The sequence below is a fragment of the Fonsecaea pedrosoi genome (genome assembly GCF_000835455.1).
Source record: "Fonsecaea pedrosoi CBS 271.37 unplaced genomic scaffold supercont1.8, whole genome shotgun sequence".
Lineage (NCBI taxonomy): Eukaryota > Fungi > Ascomycota > Eurotiomycetes > Chaetothyriales > Herpotrichiellaceae > Fonsecaea > Fonsecaea pedrosoi.
Genome location: NW_013550608.1, coordinates 457975 through 471592, shown reverse-complemented (window position 1 = coordinate 471592; position 13618 = coordinate 457975). Strand labels below are relative to the sequence as shown.

The window sequence follows — 13618 nt, the reverse complement described above, 5'->3', positions numbered from 1 at the left end:
TGCCACGTGACTTGCCGCATTGAGCCCTTTTCGCTTTCGCAGGATCCCGAGTGACCGTGGCATAGTTAAATCCTCCCAGGCTCCCGACTCGAGAACCCGCCGTGATCGCCTCATTCCTGTTTCTAACCCCGTTTTTGGGGAGGTTATTGACACCTCCTTTCTGGCCTCACAAGATGGACTCTCATGACGCTCAAGAATATGTCACCAACCTGGCCAACAATGCCGCCGAACAATTCCAGAAAATCCCTGGGTCCGCCATCTTCCTTCGCTACGTGAAGTCCAGTTACCAGAACGACCCAATCCGGTCTGCCGTCGAGCTCTTCCTGGTGCTGTTCGCAATTCGATATTTGCTAGCTCCAAAGTATTCGACCAAGCAGAATTATGTGAAGTTGTCTGATGAGGTGGGCACATTGTTTGGGCAATGGGGATAGCGAGCGTTGAAGGGCTGACTGCGAAACCAGGAAATCGACGATTTGGTTGATGAGTGGACGCCAGAGCCTCTGGTCGGGAAGACCACACCCTTCGAGGATGCAGAATTGGAAAGGCACCCTGTCATCGTCGGGTAAGTCCAGCTTTGAAGATTACTGCTACATACAAAATGTACTGAATATGACGCGACAGACCCAGTGGCCCCCGAACCAAACTGAATAACGGCCGAACAGTGATCAACCTAGCCTCTTACAACTTCTACAATTTTATCTCAAACGAAAACCTCAAAGAGCGGGCTATTCAGACACTGCGTACTTATGGAGTCGGGCCCTGCGGCCCGCCCGGTTTCTACGGTACCCAGGACGTCCACATGAAGATCGAGGCGGACATTGCGGCCTTCCTCGGTACTACGGCATGCATCATCTATGCTCAAGCGTTTTCCACAATTTCCAGTGTCATTCCGGCCTTTTCCAAGAGAGGGGACATAATTGTTGCCGACAAAGCCGTGAATTATGCCATTCGAAAGGGTATACAGATTTCCAGAAGTGCGGTCAGATGGTATGAACACAACGATATGGAGGATCTACAGAGGGTGCTGGCCAAGGTTACGAAGGAACAAGCCAAAAAGCCGCTGACAAGACGGTTTATCATTACTGAGGGACTGTTCGAGAATGTTGGTGATATGGTTGATTTACCCAAAATTGTGAGTTTCCCCCTGATCGATCGCAGGGAGATTGAGCGTCCTGACTGAGGTTGTGCAGATTGAGTTGAAGCTCAAGTACAAGTTCCGACTGATCCTTGACGAGACATGGTCGTTTGGCGTCTTGGGTCGAACCGGTCGAGGCGTGACAGAACACCAGCACGTTGACGCAGCAGAGGTGGACATGATTGTCGGCTCAATGGCAGGTCCTTTGTCAGCCGCAGGAGGTTTCTGCGCTGGATCGGATGAAGTTGTCGAGCACCAGCGATTATCTGCGGCCTCGTATACCTTCTCTGCAGCGCTGCCAGCCATGTCCGCTGTCACGGCAAGCGAGACCTTGATGATGTTGCAGACCCAGCCGGACTTGTTTTCCCAATTGAAAGAGAATATTAAGGCCATGTGGCAGCAGCTTGACCCGCGAAGTGATTGGATGTACTGTACAAGTGCCCCAGAGAATCCAATCATGTTGCTGGTGCTGAAGCCTGAGGTGGTTTCATCACGGAGGTTGACGTTCGAGGACCAACAACAATTACTGCAGGACATTGTGGACGAGGTGAGCCAGACAGAAGTCCTTTCTCTCTCCTGTCGATCCTGGTCTCACAACTAACTTATTCGACATAGTGCCTCGCGCAGAACGTTCTCATCACCCGTGCCAAGTCACTCCCCGCCGGACCCTCAGGCACCAAGACCGATATTTTTACGCCGTCACCTGCTCTCAGGGTTTGCATAACCATCGGCTTAACCAAGAAAGAGATCGAGAAGGCAGGCATCACGATTCGGCACGCAATTACGAAAATCCTTACACGGAAACGGTGAAACCGTCTTGCTTCTTGTCAACCGCAAGTCTCCGGTCCTCGACATTTGTACAATACAAGTTTTAGTTCTGCTTTGTCCGGGATACAGCGGAACAGCATTTAGATTTTTGTAATAGCAGAAGAATAATGAGCGGCCTAGGGCGGGTTTTTCCTTCGAGCAGCCGCCTTTATCTGGGCCAGAGCATGAGAGATTCACATACAGAGCATCCAATCAATAATGACGATTGATCGGCCATTTTGCTATCCTTTTCTTGTGGTTGCTGCTCTCAGTTGGTATTGCTATCGCCTGGTATAGGACCCAAGCGATAAGTTGGTAATGCCCAAAACTGGAGCATGATGGATGGCAGGCAAGATCAGGAACCTTCTATCGATCGTGGATTGATCAAGGCACTGACATGAACTAGAAACTCCCTGCGAACCACAGTGTCGTAGCGTAGGAGGAGCGGAAAATGAACCGAATTGTATAGGTACGTATCTCCTGGATGGAAAGTATATACACTTGCACTCTTTCTTCTGAGTCTTGATCCTACAGCAGTCCATTCATGTGGAATGATTGATTGAGGCTTGATCTGTGTTTCTACTCCTCTCTCTTTCTACTCTCCATCCTCGCCCGGATACGAGCTCTTCCGGACCTATGTCTGTCACTCTCCTCCCGCCCCAGCCGCACAACAGAGAAACAGCATGTGGCATCAACGGTTCCGCGAGCTGAAGAAAATTCCAACGTCTCCGCATATTCCGGATCTTAGACTCTCAGAACACCTGCGAAAGATGGTTAGTATGACGCTCAATTGCGGGGTGTGGCGGTGTCTGGTCGTCCTCTTGGAGAGCCTCGCTTACGAACACTTTCCCTTCGACCTTCAGCAGCTTCCAGCAACGCGGGGAGGTCTGCTGCTCTGCTTGCCACATGTCTGCCAATCCTGTTCCTGTCATCCAGCAGTCGAATGGGCTTCGAACGACGCCCTGTCCGGTGCTCACATGCTCCAAATGCCCGGACTGTTGGTGGAGCGGCTGAGTCCAGCTCTTGACAGACCGGTCGAGCTGAATAGACTTGCATTTGAGCTCGTGTTGGATGGCGTCGACTACATATGCCCGACTCGTGTCACTCTTGTTGCTCGGTCATGCTCTCCTCCTGGGTAGCAAACTCCAGCTGCTGAAAGCCCATAGCATACTTTCTTCCTTACCCATTTGGCTGCCAAAGAAGATTCTCATCGCCTTTGTGGTCACCATGTCTTACCCAACCAGAGATGCTTTTGTCCATGTTGGAACCTGGGACGATGAAACTCGCAAGCATCCTGCAATGAAGTGGATGGAGGACTACACTATCAACTTCAACAAGCGCGGCAATTGGAGCCAGGAGGAATGCGATTGGGTGAGGTTCTCATGCTTTATGAGTGTCTCGTACAATCTTGGTGCGGCTCTTTCGCTTCTCAGTCGCTGACCTGAAGGTCCACAGACTTCTGCAGATGCCACTCTCGTCAAACCCGACGGCTCAGTACACACCGGTAACGCACAGGCTTTTAGCGAAGCCAAGGGCATGTACGCACCGTTCTCCCAGGAATTCCATGAGCCCTATTTCCTGGTCTGCTTCGACACGGACGAGGGTTGGGAGATGATAGGCCAAGCATACTTGTTCGCCAACTGTCAAGGGTCACCAACGGCGCAGGAAAAAAAGGTCAAGGACCTGCAGGGAAGGGAATGGGATGTCAAGATTCCGGGTGGCTTTCATTTCGTCTATGCCAAGCAGCAGGGAGCGCCGCATGACGGGATCGTGTTGAAAAGGACAGAGATCATGAGTGATTCAATGCCGGCGGTGCAGATCCTTATGGCGAGGGGAGTCTTGAAGCTGTGAAATGTGTCTTGAGTCCAGACATTTGTCAGAGGGACATGGAGTAGGGGACGAAAAATGGACTTGATTTAGCAGGCCGGTAATTACCACTCACTATGCACCGAGGGTCAATGGAGAGAGCATTTCTGCCTTCTTGTTTCCCGACAATGCCCTTCTCTCCGGCAAGGTCATACCCTGTCAAACGAGGAGGGTGGTGGTGTCCCCCCCAAGTCGAGAACAGAGAGCCAAGAAGAAATCAAAAAGCGTGGAAGCTGACAGAGCTTACCTGCAGTTGTGTTTTAGATCCAAGGGGAGTCGATGTCAGATGCGGCCGCGAAGGACGTGGACGAGGCTGCGTCAGAAAGGGAGGGAGGCAAGGCTGCTAAAGCGGCGAGAGATGAGAATTTGTGAGATGACTGCGTTCTGCTGCTCGTCAGGCCTGAAGTCAATAAGCAGCTCCTTTTCATCCTTCTCATCATGTCCTTCTCTTCGTTCCGCTCAATGCTGCACGTTGTGTTTCCCTAATCCGATCTAACCCACACCAGACTGGAATTTGCTGGTATTAATATCCAACAATGTGCCACCTCCGCTTCCCTTCCCCGTATTTCTTCGCCTAATCCGGGATCCTCCTTACATCAGATCCGGCTTTGGCTAGTGAGGGATCAAATATACACAGTGGTCGGCTGGGGATCCTCTCGCCTCTGTTGGATGCGATCATTCAATTCCTGGAGTCGCTTGACTTGCCTCGAGAGGCGAGCATCACAGTGCTAGATCTTGTCGTTGACACTTCCCAAGACGTTGCTATCTTTGATGGTGCGTACAAAAGACAGCAACGGTTTGGTCGGAGCAGCCAGCCAAGATCTTTGGGGCTATTCAACACATGTCGGACTTGTCGTTGTTGTTTATCCCGACATCAGGCGCCCTTCCTGGGAGGGACCAGTACCAAAAAAGGGAATGAACAGTGGACACCCGCAGGAGGTGGTGCTCGAACTATATCCGGTTCCCAACATAGAGGAGAGGGGTCAGTCTGGCTCAGACTCCTCTGCGCCCATGCATGCCCAGAGCCGCGTCAAAGCCAATGACGAAAAGCCATCCTTTTCTGGAGACAGACTGCAAGGCCTGGAACCTGGAGCATCACCCATAGCGACGGTCCGTGTCGGTGCTCTCGATATCCAAAGAAAGATCTGACAGCGCTGCCAGTCTAGAAACCAGTGTCTATAAAGTCTTTGAATTGGTCGCAACCCTTGGACAATGCCATCAACCGTCTCTCAACCCACTCACTTGACTTACCAGTTTCCTTACGACTTTCATTAGGTCTAATTTTGTTTTCAAGACTTTGTACAAGATTTCCTCGCATTCAGTTATTTTCTTCATTGAGCACCATGAGGACCTCAGTCGTTGCCACCGCGGTTTTCTCCAGCGTCGCTGCTGCAAAGGGGAGCTGGGGCTCCGGGGGAAGCTACCCGCCTTATGCCTCGAAAAACTGCCCATTCATCCCTGCTGATGACCAATTCGTTCTCTTTGCCGAAGACATTCAGACGGTCTCACAAGTCAAGGCAGACCAAGCCTTCCTGAGGTCGCAAGATCTCTACGTCGAGACCGCCTACGATCTGGCCACTGCTTCTCAATTCACAATCCCCGATTTCGCCGCCGGTGCCAACTGCTCCTTGAACTTGGCAGTTCCCAGCCCCGATCAGATCTATGGTGATCTCTCCCAGACCATCTTCAGTGGTGGCGGAAAGTACGTGAATATTCAACCTCTTGCCTTGTCCCTTCTCCCACATTGTCAGCTCTATCTAGCCTACCTATTCTATGGGACATGACTGACGGTTAAACCAAAATGTAGCTTGAACTTCTCTCAACTGCAGAACGAACTTCCGAGCTCTGGCTGTACGTATACTCCTTCCCCGTTGCGAGTCATCACGCATATCGCCCAAGTTGACTCTTGACGACCTCCGATGACAAAATTCTGACAAGTTGTGTACAATAGTGACGTTCAACACCCTCGGAAACATCCAAAATGTCGGGGTCCAGAAAGTGATCCCGGGCAAACTGCTCACCCTCGTCCCCAGCTTCCCCTGCCCACCTCCTGGCACCGTCCTCCCCGGAATCATCCAATCTATCGACACAACACTTGTTATGCGCGACACTGTGGGACCAGTCTGCCTCTCGGGTCTGTTCGTCTTGATTGAGCCTGTCGGAAACCCGCCTAGCCCACCCGCGGCGTCCAGCACGAGCGCCTATAAGACGACCAGCTACACTGGAAGCTATACCGGCACCTATAGCACCAACAGTGTTTCTGCCACTTACAGCAGCAAATGGGCGGCTTGAGAGGCCGGAGGTTGAGACGTGGATGGCTTAATAGATACTTGAGACCGGGACATTTGCCATTTGCATAGCGCGGTTGGATATTGTGTATATTTCTTTTTCTTGATTTCGTCTTTCGCAAGAGGCGAATGTACCACTCTCCCTTACTCGCTTCAGAATTGGCGTAACACATAGCTTGTACGAGCTCAATGACAAGAAAAGCATTGGTTCAATTTCTCCCAAAAGTACTAGGTATATGTACACTGGTGGACCGCAAGGCTGAGGAGAGAAGAGACGAGGCTGAGTATGTGCTGGTCACGGGGTATGAGATCATCGCCAACCGCCTAGAGCCTCCGACGCGTTTCCGCTGCCACTTGGCGTCCCGCCCGACCCTCAATCCATCGCAGCCGCAGGCTTGTCTTGTCTTGCTGCCACTGCTCCGTCTTACTGAAACCAGGCCTTGACAGTTGACTCTTGTACCTCGTCGGATAGAGTGCGGGACCTCCTCCCTGTCATGCGGAGGATTCTGCGTCCTCAGTCACCATGGCGCATTTCCTTCGCGGCAAGCAGGCCGGCATCCAGAATGACCTCTCTACCGGTGTTTCACCAGAATCTTTTATGCTAGACGATGTACGCTCGCTCCTTCCGAGATCTGCAGTTATTCGGAGAAGACTGACAACTGTCTCAAGTTTGCCCGCTATGGCATCAATTCTCAGATCTCCGTGCTCGCCTATGACCCTGTTCAGTCTCTCCTCGCAGTCGGTACCAATGAATCTCAATTCGGCCCTGGGGTCGTCTATGTCTTTGGCCAGAAGCGAGTCTGTGTGACTTTCACCCCTCCTCGACCTTCATCCATCCGAACCATCCAATTTTGCGCCGACAAAATCCTTGTGCTCGACAGCAAGAACGATGTCAGCGTCTTCAGCCTCGACACCAGGCATCTGCTGGCAAATTATTCCCCTCCCGGCCAGGTCGTTGCCATCCTCTCGGATCCCAGTCTCGACTACTGTTTCTCTGGGTTGCAAAATGGTGGGCCCAATAAGATACGATAGACTGGGATGGGGGAAATTTTGCTGACATCCTTTGGCAGGGGAAATTGTGGCATTTGATTTGGACCGCGAGCACCAGACGGCATTCAAGATCCCCAACCTGTGGCGTGAGCGGAACCCCCGAGCACGGATTCTACCCATTGTATCGATGCAGTTCCATCCCAAGGACATAGGAACATTGCTTATCGGTTACTCCGAGGGCGCCGTCATCTACTCTTTTAAGCAGAACAAAGCGATCAAGTTCTTCCACTACGAACTCCCACCAGGCGCTCGAGGCGGGGATGGAGATCCTTCAAACGCCAACTCTGTACGGCATCCGCGGTTGACACATGCTCTCTGGCACCCAACTGGCACCTTTGTGTTGACGGCCCACGACGACTCGAGTCTGGTGTTCTGGGACCCTCGAGATGGCAGAGTCATCCACGCAAGGACAATTGAGGATACAGATGTCAACGTGCCTGGCGCTGGAAAGCCAAGAGATGTACCTAGGAGCCCTCTCACGCCGGTAAGCCCGGGCTTTGGTACAGTGAAGGAGCCGTACTTTCATATTGCATGGTGTTCCAAGGCAAATCCGGACGACACTGGCTTGCTTGTAGCAGGCGGCGCACCGACAGCCAATCCCACGAGAGGCCTGACATTCCTCGAACTCGGTCCGACACCAAACTATCAAACCTCGACGTGGGATTTCCTCGCGAACCATTTCCGCCGTCCGAAACGCACACATGTGCTGCCTACACCACCTAATGCCGCGATCAACACGTTTACCCTTATTCCTCGCTCGTCCCCACACTTTGCAGGCTCTCATGATCCGATAGCAGTCATGACTGTTCTCTCGTCTGGTGAAGTGATCACATTGAGCTTCCCCTCTGGACATCCCATCACACCCAGCAACCAATTGCACGTCTCGTTATCTTTCGTGCATCCATTTGTGACCAAGACAGCACTCGCATTCGTCGATCGAACTAGGTGGCTCGGCATGCGTGAAGTTCGCCAACATGGTCCGCAGTTTCTGATCGGTGGCGCTGAGGGTATCAAGCCTCTTAAGAGACATGAAAACAGAAATATCGTCCAAGCCGCTCACGCGGACGGGACCATTCGCATATGGGATGCCGGACATGGCGATGTCATTGAAAATCCTGGCGTCCTCCAAGTCGATTTAGGAAAAGCCCTGGGCCGGTGGGATAATCTGGACGTGTCCCAGATGGGCATGTCTGGTGCAACGGGAGAGCTTTCGGTAGGGCTGAAAACTGGGGAACTCGTTGTTTTTCGACTGAACCGCAATCAATTCTTTGGTCAGCCTCCATCTGATCCTGGCTCGAACGAAGGACCTGGCAAAATGCAGGATATCAGCAGACGAGCTGACCCAGGCTTGAAGGAAGGTCTCCTCCCTCTGACCATGACGAATGACCAACAAGGCCCCGTCACCGCTCTACGACATTCCGATGTTGGCTTTGTGGCAGCTGGTTATGCTGGAGGTGGGGTGACCATTGTTGATCTACGTGGTCCGGCTATCATCCACACAGCTCTTCTCAATGAGATGGTCGGTGGTAAACATCGGAGAGGTAGTATACGACGAGCTACTCCAGCCACTCAATCGACAGAATATGCCACTTCGATGGAATTTGGTATCTTGACCCTTGATGGTGATGGTACGTGTTTTCCATCCCTGGACCCCCGCGGTGTTAACATGTGAATAGATTATTCCTCACTCGCTCTATTTGTTGGAACATCTCGAGGTCGTGTCGCCACGTTCAAAATTCTCCCATCTCAGTCCGGACGGTATTCGGCACAGTCGACAGGTGTGGCCCAAATATCAGAGGACCGGGTCATCTCATTGTGCCCCATCGATACCCACACAGGTGCCCCTGCAGCTGCAACTGGATATGCAATGGGCGGTTTGCAGTCTGGTCGGAAAGTCGATGGCGTCCTTGTGGCAGTCACAGCTTCATCCGCCCACATCTTCCGTCCAGCATCTGCAAAGGGAGCCTCCAAGACTTTCGACCACTACCTGTGTGATTCGGCCACAGTAGCCCGCTACGAAGATCGTGGCTATGCAATTGTCGGGTTATTTGGCGATGGCGCCGCCCGGGCATTCTCAATCCCTGCACTGAAAGAAATTGCGAGCATCCGCGTCAATCATCTCCTTGACACGAAGCGTTTCGGGGACGCGATCGTGTCTCCCACAGGCGATATCCTGGGTTGGGCAGGTCCTAGCGAACTAGCCATGGTTAACGTCTTTGGCTGTGGTACGTCCCTCCCACCTAGCACCGATCGTCTCTACGACGGCACCAAAATGGTTCCTCCTCGACCTACGATCAGCAACCTACAATGGATCGCGGGTACCCAATACATCACTCCTTCAGATATGGACATCCTCATTGGAGGGCCCGACCGACCACCTTCTAAGCGAATGATGGCGGAAATGCGGGCTGCGCAGGAAGCCGAGTTTCAACGACAAAGGGAAGCCGCGCGAACAGGACGGGCGCCCAAGCCTGACCATTCTCAGGAGACGTATTGGGCGTACATGCAGCGGCAGCTACAAGAGAGAACAGAGAATCTGGGATTGGCGGGCGACAGTCTCGATCGAGCAGCGGAATCCAGCAGTTCGTGGAGCGACGGTGTGGACAAGTTTGTAGCGAAGCAGAAGAGAGCGGCGGCGCTGGGGTTTATTGGATCGAAGCTAGGGTTCTAAAAGATGTGCTGATGGAGTTTGAGCGAGGAGTTTTATGACTTGCACGCCAGCTACACCTCCTGGAAGCCGAGCATGTGCGTGGCAAGGTATGCGCTATCACGAGGCTTGCTGTGCTAATGAATGGGAAAAGAATATAGGTTGCAATGGCCAACTAACGCACTGGGCATCTTTGGCGCTGGCCTCAGTGCACAAGTGGACAATATAGATATACGACTTCAACTCCAGCTTCACGGGTGTCCCAGAGCCTTTCCCTTGCCGGAGGGAGTATCTATAATGGCAATCTTGTGGAGTTTTCTCACACATCGTCACGGTTTTCTGTCGACAGTGCTGGGGGAGCTAGCTACTCAGCATCTGGATACTCACCGGGTCAGAAGAAGGCTTTCTATCTATCTATCTAGCCGGCTGGCTGGTTGGCTGACCATGTCTCATTTTGTTTCTGGATCCATTTCCGCCTTTGAATTCCAGGGAGAGGAGAACTGCATACAGGATAAAGCCCCGGGAAATCGAGTTATTACCCACATCCCCTTTGCGCCAGAGTGCCTTTCTCCCCATCTACACAAATGTCAGAGGAGTGATTGAGTCGCTCTTCACCCTCCACCCTTCAACAACGACAGTGCCTGACAATGACAATGACGCTGCCTCCGCCGCCGCCGCCGCCGCAAACGGCGAATAAGTCGCAGTAGGTGCCACCGCCCAGTCCCATTGTCTTCTTTGCCTTTACGGTTTCCGACGTCACCACGACAGCCGCATCCGGAAAACCAGGCAGTCACTCGACCCATACTCGAGAACAAAGAACCGAGAAGGTCTTGTCATTGTTCTGTTTCTTTTTTTCGTTTTGTGTGTCTGTGCACGGGTAGGGGGTTTAGGGACCAATGGTATCTCGAGGGCTAGGATCCCATGATGGTCTGTCCGCCCGTGGGTACGGAGGAGTGACGATGTACGATATACGACATACTGGAGGACGGGCGGTGATGTGTTGGTAGCATGTTCCATTGTCAAACGGTCGCAAGGATCTGCCCTGCTTGGAATTTTTCATTGTTTGTTCCCGTCGTTCGTCGGTGTCTTTGTTCGTTTCAACAATCGCTTTGCTTGGCCCTCGCGCCTACATCGGAATTTTGGGCGAGGATTATCGATGGAAGATTCCTAAAGATCTCGAAGTCGTGGAATCGGGGATCGAGAGCCATCAATCATACCTACCTAGCAAGTCCTTTCCGGTCTGAGACCGGTCGAGTCCAAGTGAAGTCCAAGTCCGAGTCCGAGTGTCAAGTCTCAAATCAAGTGAAAGCAAGGCAAGGCAAGTCATCCTCGCGAGAGAAAAAAAGCCCGAGTAGGTGGTGTGGTGTGAAAAGAACCGAGACAAGAGAATCTGCGTACTGGCAAGATGAAGAAACTGGCACGCACGCTGTCTTCGCGCGGCAGCAACCCAAAATCTCATCCCCATCCTCCTCCTCATCCACCATCGCCCTCAAGTGGTGTCAACCCTCATCATCAAGCGAACCGGGCTCGTGCTCGAACATCCTCCCTGACGAGCCCGATCCCGCCTCACACGCATCTCCATTTCCCGCAGTGCCCACACACCACTCCCCCGACGCCCCGACCGGCCCGGTTGCCGGCCGTGCTGAGGACCGAGGTCGTCGAGAATGTCGTCGCGACAGATACCCCAGATGCTTCAGGGTTGGGTGGCACCGCGGCGGACACGGACCGCAGCAGGAGTGTCGTAGAAGTGCGGCAATTCCTGACCACGCCAACGCACTGTCTCGACTGCACGCTCGCGCTGGCCGCGCAGCATGAATCCTGGATCCGAGAGCTCTGCGACGGCGCGGTGCGGGAGGCGAGGTTAAGGCTCGTCGAATTGAGGTCGGGTCTGGCTGCTGCTGCTGCTGCTGCTCCTGCTGCTGCTCCTGCTGCTGCAGATGCTCATGACGACGACGATAAAAAGGAGCAGACCAAGCTCCAGGCCGAGATCCAACGTTACGAGCAGCGCATCGAAGAACACCTGCGCACGCGGGACGGCGATGTCAAGCAGGTGTGGGACCGCGTGCGTAAGGACTGGGAGGGCGGTGTTCGAGAGGTGGTCAGAGACGACGGCACGGGCGAGGCCGAGGAACGGTGTGTCTTTGTGGTGCCCTGGGAGGCCGAGGGAGAGGTGGTGGATACGGCGGCTGTGTCTGTCCCTGTCCAGGAAGGGATTGTGACACAAAAGGGGAGTGTGAAGGTTGCGTGGATACCGATGGGTGTGAGTGAGAGTCAGTGAGAGTAAGTTGAAATACGGAGGGGGTCGGCTTCATTTGGCTCTACTAGGAGCTGTAGATACACGCCTAGTGCCATTCTAGCGCTTTACTAATGTCATATCAGATCACCTAACATATGGTTTCATTACCAGATATGGTAAGTGCTAAATATCCCGGGTATTGTAATCTAATCGCTACAAGCTGGTGCAAGCAATGCCTGCCCAAGTCAACCGAATACCGTACGTTAAACCATGTAATGTGCCAGGCGCCGACGTGTTCTGTTCACGTAATATCAGGGGTTACACCCCCCGGAACCCCCTTTTTTGGGGACAACCTGGACTAGGATTCTCGCAGGATTCTCGCTCATACACTGGCTTGACTGGGTCCCTTTCGAATTGGAATCTGTCGACTCTGAAATGATTTATGTTCTTCCACCACCGGGAACCAAATTCCTTGTCTCGCGGGTTTTCCTTTCCGCCCACGTCTTTGCGACTGACGACGGCAATTTTGTCATCAAGCGACCAAAGGGGTTTGGGTACGACGCATGCTTCGACGCGTTTCGTGAGCTTGTCGACACTGAGCGGCGGATCTACGAACACCTGGGCGCGCACACCGTGGACTGGCAGAATACCACGGGTACGACCAGAGTGACGGATCGATCAAGCTCGAGCGTGCCAGTGACGGCGACCTGACCGACTTTATCAACGACAACCCGAAACCAACCCGCGAGACGTGCCACGAAATGATGAGGCACCTAGCCGACACTCCGCGCCATATCGATTCCCGGAATGTCGCTGTACTGGATATCAAGACGGACACAATGTGCTCAATGCACCACGGGTTACCAAAGATCTGCGACTTTACCCAGAGTATCCTGTTCTCGCCGACTGAGATGGCGCAGGATGTTCGCCCCGAGGTAGAGGAGGAGCAGGCGCTGCACATCGGCCTTTTCGGTATCGGCTGTGTCCTCTGTTCCATCTCCACGTGGGAGGTGTTCAACTACGACCTGGACGAAGACTGCTGGCCCTCTCCAACAAACGACCTGAAGCCAACGGGGGATGTCTTTCTCGGAAGAGTCATCGAAAAATGCTGACACAAAAGGTATCGATCTGTGGAAGAATCTCATTACGATGTCATGGTCGGGACGCGATGTCGATTCTTGGGCTTCTTGGCTATCTTCGCCTCGTCGATGTCGCGCTTCGTTGCGACGGCTCGTCTCATGCTCACCCTTCCCTTCCTGAAGAGTTGGCCGTTGTGGAAGTCGACGTCTCAGCCCATCGGCTTGAGATCCGTCAGATGAGATGGATGGAAGGTGGATGAGAGGATGTGCATGCCGACACTACAAGAAGGTGAGACTTCGCTGTATGGCTACAAATCCTCGTGTCAGCTGCCAAAAAATGCCTGTTTCTGTCGACCACTCCGTCCTCTTTCCATTCATTCTCCGATTTTGTTCCACTTCCACAGTGACCCTCCATGTCAGATTAGCTAGACACGAAGCCCAACAGCGTTGGTAACTTTGAGAATTCACGGTAGTTTGCAGATCTTGGCCGTGAGGCCATACGAATTGATC

General features: G+C 53.0%; 5 protein-coding genes across 5 annotated transcripts; all 5 read left to right on the top strand.

Moving 5' to 3' along the window:
* Nucleotides 1-173: 173 nt before the first annotated feature.
* Z517_11477 (uncharacterized protein) lies at nt 174-1945 on the top strand (the record flags this gene model as incomplete). Its single annotated transcript, XM_013423061.1, has 5 exons — nt 174-401; nt 462-562; nt 622-1132; nt 1191-1682; nt 1751-1945. 5 exons carry the CDS (start codon nt 174-176, stop codon nt 1943-1945), a joined length of 1527 nt encoding a protein of 508 aa, XP_013278515.1.
* Nucleotides 1946-3169: 1224 nt separating this feature from the next.
* Nucleotides 3170-3793, top strand: Z517_11476 (uncharacterized protein; the record flags this gene model as incomplete). Its single annotated transcript, XM_013423060.1, has 2 exons — nt 3170-3313; nt 3398-3793. 2 exons carry the CDS (start codon nt 3170-3172, stop codon nt 3791-3793), a joined length of 540 nt encoding a protein of 179 aa, XP_013278514.1.
* Nucleotides 3794-5151: 1358 nt separating this feature from the next.
* Z517_11475 (uncharacterized protein) lies at nt 5152-6100 on the top strand (the record flags this gene model as incomplete). The annotated part of the gene is made up of 3 exons (XM_013423059.1): nt 5152-5510; nt 5616-5659; nt 5760-6100. The coding sequence occupies 3 exons, from the start codon at nt 5152-5154 to the stop codon at nt 6098-6100; spliced, it is 744 nt and encodes a 247-aa protein (XP_013278513.1).
* A 519-nt stretch (nt 6101-6619) lies between these two features.
* Nucleotides 6620-9817, top strand: Z517_11474 (uncharacterized protein; the record flags this gene model as incomplete). Its single annotated transcript, XM_013423058.1, has 4 exons — nt 6620-6706; nt 6766-7105; nt 7167-8774; nt 8823-9817. 4 exons carry the CDS (start codon nt 6620-6622, stop codon nt 9815-9817), a joined length of 3030 nt encoding a protein of 1009 aa, XP_013278512.1.
* Nucleotides 9818-11198: 1381 nt separating this feature from the next.
* Nucleotides 11199-13141, top strand: Z517_11473 (uncharacterized protein; the record flags this gene model as incomplete). The annotated part of the gene is made up of 3 exons (XM_013423057.1): nt 11199-12053; nt 12345-12662; nt 12695-13141. 3 exons carry the CDS (start codon nt 11199-11201, stop codon nt 13139-13141), a joined length of 1620 nt encoding a protein of 539 aa, XP_013278511.1.
* Between the last annotated feature and the right edge of the window lie 477 nt (nt 13142-13618).